The 8,159-nt window shown below is 51.9% G+C and overlaps 1 protein-coding gene and 1 pseudogene across 1 annotated transcript; one reads left to right on the top strand and one right to left on the bottom strand.

Annotated features, from left to right (window-relative positions):
- Window positions 1-337: 337 nt before the first annotated feature.
- Window positions 338-787, bottom strand: LOC118616767 (annotated as a pseudogene).
- A 2,872-nt stretch (window positions 788-3,659) lies between these two features.
- SMPD1 (sphingomyelin phosphodiesterase 1) lies at window positions 3,660-8,054 on the top strand. The gene is made up of 6 exons (XM_036242208.1): window positions 3,660-4,120; window positions 4,946-5,718; window positions 6,273-6,444; window positions 6,718-6,794; window positions 6,973-7,118; window positions 7,292-8,054. The coding sequence occupies exons 1-6, from the start codon at window positions 3,821-3,823 to the stop codon at window positions 7,699-7,701; spliced, it is 1,878 nt and encodes a 625-aa protein (XP_036098101.1). The 5' UTR covers window positions 3,660-3,820; the 3' UTR covers window positions 7,702-8,054.
- Window positions 8,055-8,159: the final 105 nt, after the last annotated feature.

Here is an 8,159-nt window from a genome sequence, read left to right on the forward strand (position 1 = left end):
CTTAGATACAAACATGGTAAACAAAATTTTTTAAATGTTTCAATTTTTAAAAGAAGTGTAGTGATTTCGGCTGATAAATCAACACAATAGATAACTTCTGTTGCCAAGGAACACGATTTTTGACCTGTTAAGAAAACCATTCTGGTAATCTTATACATGGCCAATATTTTAAGACTAGAATTAAAGGCATTCTTTTGGATTCTATCCTTGAAAGATTTTCAGAGGAAAACCACCAAGTGGCTTCTGGCTTAGCATAGAGACATTGATCAAAGATTTGTAAAAATGGCAGATTTGCAGACCTTGGGTAATGTATATCAAATTCAGCAGGCTGAAGGAACTACTGACTGGTTTGGGCCAGTTTTCCATAGCCTCCTCTCCCGGCATCATAGTCCTGTCAGGTGCTCATCTTGTACCTGGCCTCCAGCCTCTCCACAGCCATACTGCCTGCCCTCCTTAAAGCCGTCCCACTCTGTGTGACTCATCCGGTCATCCAGACGAATCCCACTTATATAATGCATGGCATTTTCTGCATCTGCTTCCACAAAGCAGAAACCACATGGTGTTTTCTTAATTTTATCCAGGCCCATAATGATTTTCTTTATGTCACCACTTTTGCTGAAGAGTTCACAGATTTGTTCTTCAGTTGTGTAAAAGGAAAGATTTCCAACATACAACATACAGCTTTTCTTCAGTAATTTCTCCTGTTCTTCAATTTCACCCCAGAAGTGCTGGTCCTGGTACTCGCTCAGGAGACGCTGCGCAGCACCTTCGGGAGGGTGCCGGACATAGTGCAGAGAATCGACAGGAAGCCGCCACCCCAGGAACAACAAGCGGAGCTACCGCCTGGTTTTAATAGTTTCTTGGTTTTGTCCTCTCTCTGCATGAACCACCTCATGGTGACTAGAGTCTTACAGGTACTCTCTGTTGTCACCACATAATTTTTCCCTTTGGGGGTGATTTTGAGGCTAGTGGCCAAAGGTCAGACCAACCCAAGTCTACACTTGATGCAGCATCAAGGTCCAACCCAACACTCTCTCGCTTTCATTTTAGCTTTTACAGATGGCAAGAATGAAAAGATGATATATTTTGCTCTCTTCTTACTGGTTTCCATTCCCCCGCGCATTCAGAAACTCAACTGGGCAATATCCAAAGTGTTAAAAAAAAAAAAAGCTGAGAGTTCTTATAGTAAAAAGTACATTCTTGAGAAGAATTAGTCCTGCATTCTTAGCCTCTGGATTGGTCCAAAGATGGTAATCTTCTAGCTGAACAATGGTCTGGATAATGGATGTGTTGATGTAAGAAACACTCAAACCTACAGAGAATTTTTTAGTTTATTTGAGCCAAACTGATGACATATGCTAGGGGAGCAAGATCTCAAATGCTCCAGAAAGGAACAGTTTTGCAGCTTCTTTTATGCATTTGAAATTCAGTAAGGAAGGGAAGGAAGATTTCCTGGAGGTGAAGGAAAGCAAAGCAGGGATTAGAATTACAGAATGGTTAACAAGATTATGTGCTCTCTTGAGAGTGATTATGGGTCAATTCAAAGGTATGTTAACCTAGATACATAGTAACAACTGACAGAGATTGCTTAAGGCAAAGACAAACTTTTTACTAAAAAGTTATATGTCTGGGGCATAACTACCCACCTTGACTTGCCCAATTAGAAATTTATAATCAGATAATCCTGTAAAGTTACTTTTCCTAGAATCCTTTTCCCCCCATTTCTACAGATGTCAGGTAATCTGGATACATGAACATTCTTTCCTTAGTCCTTCAGAAGGTAACCAGAAGTTTATCTCAGAGTTTTATGTATATCTAGGCATTGACACAGGACTGGAAATTTCAATAGTTTTCATCCCCAGGCTAGTTAGAACAGGAATAGAATCTCTTCCTCATGCCTCAACCTACCTGATTTTAGTAATTTGGCGGGTTGGCTATAGTGACTCCATTATATTTCTTCACTCTGTTCCTCAACCTTCAGTAATTACAGACAGCTGCTGTTTCATGCCATGGGTGACCATGTCGCCACCCAGAAATCAAAAGTTCTTCATCCTCCACCCTTTCTCCTCCCAAACCATATGCTTCCATGAGCCAGGGCCAGTCTGGCAAATCTTACTTCTGATGCCAACTCTGAGGTACTTCCTCTGACACAAACCAATTCTCCAATCCCCTGAAAACTGGTTATAGAAAAATTCAATTACATTCTGACACTATCTACCTGGAATCAGTGTAAGATCTGACAAGTTAAAGGGCCGAGTCCCGCAAGACCCCCTTTCGGAAGCCAGTCACAAGTCTCGGGTTACCACCTGTTATTCTAACCAACCAGCTATAAATTTGGGGTTGATAATTTGCTGAAAAGGAACTCAGAAAACACCTTACTTACATTGAGCAGTTTATTATAGAGTACAACACAAGAATAACCAAATGGATTAGGGCAAGGTGTACAAGGCGGGGGGGGCGGTGTCATGGAACTCCCGTACTCCAGAGAGATCCAGGTGTACCATCCTCCCAGCACCCTGTTCACCAACCAGAAGCTCTCACAGAGTTTTTACAGAGCTCAATCTCCAGCCCTACACCCCTCCGTGGAGGTTGGGGAATGGGACTAAAATTTCTTACCCCCTAATCACTTTTTCTGTCTAATGACCAGCCCCATTCTCTATCTAGGGACCCCACCCTAAGTCACCTAATTAGCATACATTCAGGTATGATTTTAAAGGGCTTGCATGAATAACAAAAGACACTGCTATCACTCAGAAAATTCAAAGGGTTTAGGTTAGCTCTGTGCCTGGGACTGGAGACAAAGACCAAATACATTTATCATACCACAATTACTCAGAGATAATGCTCACAGAAATGAGGAAGAGTCACTTGGAAGAAATTCTCAAAGGAGGGAACTGACAAGACTCAGTGGGTCTTGGAAAAGCACTGTGGGAGCTCAACAGCCTTGGCTCTCATTCCTGTTCTGCCACTTCTCTTCCCCAGGCTCAGTCCCCTCTGTAAAATGGAGGTGATAATAGTATTACACTTGCTTCTTAGGGTTGGTAGAACAGGGTTATCAAGTGTCTGGATCAGTGCTGGAAATGTGTAAAGAGCTCAATAAATGATAGCTTTTACCGTCGTAGATGCAGGAGGGGGAGACCCCAGCGCCAGTCCATGTTCCTGGCCCTTCAGGCTTTACTCCTTCTTAGTCATTTCCCCATCCCTGAGCCTCAGTTTCCTCATCCATAAAATTCAAGTATGTGTGTCCCCAGCTGAGCCCAAGGTCCCTGTCTTCAGATGTCTGAATCAAATGTGACTCAAAGATCCTCCGTCAGGGTGACTCAGGGTGCGGGTGCCAGTGGCAGAACGTGAGAGGCGCCCTCTCTGCAGGAGAAACACACTCGGTGTGAGAATCCCTCCCTGCCCAGCCCCTCTGGCCCGAGCCTTCCTTCCCGAGTTAAATGCCAGGTGGGCCTGGCAGTCAGCTATTCCAGGAATTGGAGCGCAGGTTTGGAGAGAGGTGGCACCTAGGAACCTCAGATGGGCCTTCCACCTGCTACACTCAGTCTCGACAGGGCCTGGGCGGAACCCGGGGCGGGGTCAAGGGCGGGTCCAGGGAGCACCCGGCGCTACGCCTCCGCGGCGTTGTCAAGGCTCCCCGCCTCCGCCGCCAACAGCTGATGGGCTCAGAGGAAGAGGAAGGGGTGGAGCTGCTTTGCGGCTAGCCATCGAGCTGTCAGCCAGCTGCAGCAGGGCTAACTGGCTGTGCCTAGGGCTGTTCTGGGGCTTTAAGGCCAGCCAGGGCCTAGACTGGCGGGGCCGGGACAGGCGACTAGACCGGATGGCAATGCCTCGCCACGGAGTAACTCCCGGCCCGGGCCACCCCAGGTCCGGCAGGGAGCAGCGATCGAACAGGTCCTGCGGGGCCCCCAGCCTGGGGCTCCTGTGGATGGCGTTGGCGTTGGCCCTGCTCGACTCCCTAGTTCTCTGGACCCCGGCGGGGGCCCACCCACTTCCCGCCCAAGGCTATTTCGCCAGTTTCAGTCGCGCAGTGCCCCAGCTCTGGAACAACTTTAGGTGGTGGAACCTCACCTGCCCAGTCTGCAAAAGCCTGTTCACCGTCATCGACTTTGGACTGCAGGTGAGTGCTGGAGAGGCCGCGGTGAAGCAGGCCAAAAAAGAGCGCCAGGGTCTGGGGTCCTGAAGAAATCCCTGATGGGAGAGGCTGGCATCCACAAGCCTTTATGAATTTGCCCTCCTTTAGGGGAACCCGCGGCTGCCTTCATTGTGATCTTGTGACGTAAGGAAAGAGTGCAAATTATATGCCGAGCACTGTGCTAGCCATTTTATACAGGTGAAAGCAAGCCTGTGACCTTGTTTCATTAGAGCTGTTATCTCCATTTGACAAATGAATAGAGTCCCAGAGAAGGCAGACAACTAGCCAGAGGGAGACTGGGACTCCCACCCTGGTGTACCTCTGCCTCACACTTAGCATCTCCAGCCCTGAGCACCATGCCTGGTACTAGCTACTCAAAAGGGACTTGAATTAAGACATATCCAGGGGTGTGAGACTAGATGGGGCCGCCTTGACCCTAATGGGGTGTTAGATGAGCTTTGTGAGGCTCCCCAGAAAAAAACAGGGCCCTGCCCCTGTGTGTGTCCCCAAACCTAGACAGTCTGTTGTTGTGTCCTGCCCAAATTTCAGGGCATGCTGCCAACTGTGCCTGAGAAAGCAAAGACCTGCGATGCCATTGGCCACGGAACTGTAGAGGAGGTGCTGGCCTGGTACCGCGAGTCACAGGACAGTATCTGGGAGTCAGGGGGTGCACTGAGTCTCTTCACCATGGTGGCTCTGAGTCCAGCCCAGCCCCAGTTTGGATATGGAGGCCCAAAGGGTAGCAGCCAGGGTATGGCCTGGCCCTGTGCTCAGTTTCTGACCTCTCACCATTGGGTCTTTCCACTACAGAAAGAGACCAATGTGGCCCGGGTGGGCTCCCTGGCCATCAAGCTGTGCAAGCTGCTGAAGATAGCACCACCCTCTGTGTGCCAGTCAGCTGTCCAGCTCTTTGAAGATGACATGGTAGAGGTGTGGAGACGCTCAGTACTGAGCCCATCTGAGGCCTGTGGCCTGCTCCTGGGCTCCACCTGTGGGAACTGGGACATTTTCTCATCTTGGAACATCTCTTTGCCAGACGTGCCGAAGCCGCCTCCCCAGCCACCCAACCCCCCAGCCTCAGGTGCCCCTGTCAGCCGAGTCCTCTTCCTCACTGACCTGCACTGGGATCGGGACTACCTGGAGGGCACAGACCCTGACTGTGAAGACCCACTGTGTTGCCGCCGGGGTTCTGGCCTGCCACCCCCCTCCCGCCCAGGTGCTGGATATTGGGGCGAGTACAGTAAGTGTGACCTGCCACTGCGGACTCTGGAGAGCCTGCTGAGTGGGCTGGGCCCTGCCGGCCCTTTTGACATGGTATACTGGACAGGAGACATCCCTGCCCATAATGTCTGGCACCAGTCTCGTCAGGACCAGCTGCAGGCCCTGACCACTGTGACAGCCCTTGTGAAGAAGTACTTGGGGCCAGTGCCTGTGTATCCTGCTGTGGGCAACCACGAAAGCACACCCGTCAATGGCTTCCCTCCCCCCTTCATACAGGGCAACCAGTCTTCCCGCTGGCTCTATGAGGCCATGGCTAAGGCATGGGAGCCCTGGCTGCCTGCTGAAGCCCTTCACACCCTCAGGTACTTGCGGTCCATGGAAAAACAGGAGGGGAAAAGAAAGGTGAATGAATGTGAAGGGAGCAGGGAACCTGGGCGTTACTCTAACTGCTCTAGCTGGAGACCTCTGCTCTTCTCTCTGGCCCTTCCTTATCTGACCCCAGCCTCCATTCACACCCTTATCTCCAGCCGCCCTCTTTCACAGGGCTGGCAGCATGCCCTCTCCATGCTAGTCTTGGCTTTGCTCATGTTGGCCCTCTCTAGAATGCCTTGCCCTCGTGTTTAATATCCCCAGGTTACCCAGGCCCATGTCACCTTTCCTGAGTGGTCTTTGCTTCCCATTCTAGCTCCCTTTTCTCTCTACCCTGAACTTCCAGAGCCCTTAGCCCTCTGGACTGCTCTCCTCTGTTACCTGGGCTTTATCATCACACTGTTTAGTCTTCAGCTAGAGTGTGAGTCCTTGTAGGTAGATATGGTTCTGTACACCTCTGCCCTCCACCCAAATGTCTAGCACGGGACTGGGCATGCAGGACCAGGATTATGAATGAGTGTTGACCCTCGTGTTCACTTTGTTTCAGAATTGGGGGGTTTTATGCCCTTTCCCCATCCCCCGGCCTCCGCCTCATCTCTCTCAATATGAATTTTTGTTCCCGTGAGAACTTCTGGCTCTTGATCAACTCCACAGATCCCGCTGGACAACTCCAGTGGCTGGTGGCGGAGCTTCAGGCTGCTGAGGATCGAGGAGACAAGGTGAGGGACAGTGGGGAACATGATGGTGTGGGTGCCCAGGGCGGGGAGCAGCAGACTCCTCTCTGGAGCTGGAGTACCTGTGAGCAGAGAAGCTTCCAACAACACTGTTTACTGGAGGTTCAGCACAAGGTCCCCCTTAGAAGTTCTTTTGTCCACTCCCCCTCTCTCTGGCAGGAATGCCAGCCAGTATAGGAGAGATGAGTGCCAACTATGCTGGCCAGGGCTGTCTGAACCCCTCCTTGCCCTGATAACCATCCTTATCTCCCCCATCAGGTGCACATAATTGGCCACATACCCCCAGGGCACTGCCTGAAAAGCTGGAGCTGGAATTATTACCGAATTGTAGCCAGGTAGGAGGGAGGTGGGGGTGGGGAGATGAAGAGTCTGAAGATTGAAATTCCGTTGAGCCCTCTCAACATTCCGGCTGCCCCATCAGGGTGGGGAGGCTACTTACTTGAATAGGATGCAAAGGAGGGCATCCAATCCTCTTCCCTAGAACCTTCTGAATATGCCCTGTTTTCTGGCTAGGTATGAGAACACCTTGGCTGGTCAGTTCTTTGGCCACACCCACGTGGATGAGTTTGAAGTCTTCTATGACGAGGAGACCCTAAGCCGGCCACTATCGGTAGCCTTCCTGGCGCCCAGTGCCACCACCTACATCAGCCTTAATCCTGGTGAGTGAGGCAGGGGGCGGTTGTTGAAATAGAGGGAGTTGGTCGGATAAGGGCGGGGTCGCAGCGGATAAGGGCGGGGTCGCAGCATATGCTGGCAAGGGGCTGGACATGAGGCCCCTCCCCTCTGTTGCCTTCGCTCCTTTCGTCATCAGCCAGCCCTTTCCTCCTTGCAGGTTACCGGGTCTACCAAATAGATGGCAACTACCCCGGGAGCTCTCATGTGGTCCTGGATCACGAGACCTACATCCTGAATCTGACGCAAGCGAATGAGCCTGGAGCCACTCCGCACTGGCATCTCCTTTACCGGGCTCGAGAAACCTACGGGCTGCCCAACGCGCTGCCTGCCGCCTGGCACGACCTGGTATACCGCATGCGGGGCGACACGCAGCTATTCCAGACCTTCTGGTTTCTCTACCATAAGGGCCACCCGCCCTCCGAGCCCTGCGGCACGCCCTGCCGCCTCGCTACTCTCTGCGCCCAGCTCTCCGCCCGCTCGGACAGCCCTGCTCTGTGTCGCCACCTGGTACCAGATACAAGCCTCCCCGAAGTCCAGCGTCTGCGGCCACCGCCACCGTACTGCTAGCGCCCAGAGTTGGGAAAGTGCGTGTCTTAGGAAGGGAGCACAAACCCCTGAAGGCCGCCGTGGTGAGAACGTCAGTGGAGCCTGCCCTGGGCCCCAAGCACACGGGGGAAACAGCACCTTCTCCTTTCCCGGAGCTGGGTTGGCAAGACATGGAGGGGTATTGGCGGCTCTGCCTATTTGCAGCACCTACGCTGCCCTGGGGCTGCTGTCCTTCCAGACATGGAGGAGAGGTCTCAGTTGGCACTGCCCTGAGCAGACCAGATGGGCTGCGGCCAGGCCTGTGCTGGCCAGCCAGGAACACTATGCTGCTGCTGCGGCGGCTGTTGCAATAAAGATGAGAGACTTGGACTCCAGCTCCTCCCCTTCTGTGACTGTCCCAATTTCTTCTTTCAAGGCAGGCAGGGCAAGGGGACCTTGGGAACCAGATCCTAGCTGAGGGATTAGGGAGTGGGGGTGAT

This window comes from Molossus molossus, unplaced genomic scaffold, assembly GCF_014108415.1.
Source record: "Molossus molossus isolate mMolMol1 unplaced genomic scaffold, mMolMol1.p scaffold_m16_p_41, whole genome shotgun sequence".
NCBI classification, from domain to species: domain Eukaryota; kingdom Metazoa; phylum Chordata; class Mammalia; order Chiroptera; family Molossidae; genus Molossus; species Molossus molossus.

Bases quoted from the DNA above. Each gene is read 5' to 3' on its own strand.
- SMPD1 (XM_036242208.1), top strand. From the start codon at position 3,821: ATGGCAATGCCTCGCCACGGAGTAACTCCCGGCCCGGGCCACCCCAGG. The intron at 6,445-6,717 runs GTGAGGGACAGT...CTCCCCCATCAG, and splicing joins CTGAGGATCGAGGAGACAAG to GTGCACATAATTGGCCACAT. The intron at 6,795-6,972 runs GTAGGAGGGAGG...TTTTCTGGCTAG, and splicing joins TATTACCGAATTGTAGCCAG to GTATGAGAACACCTTGGCTG.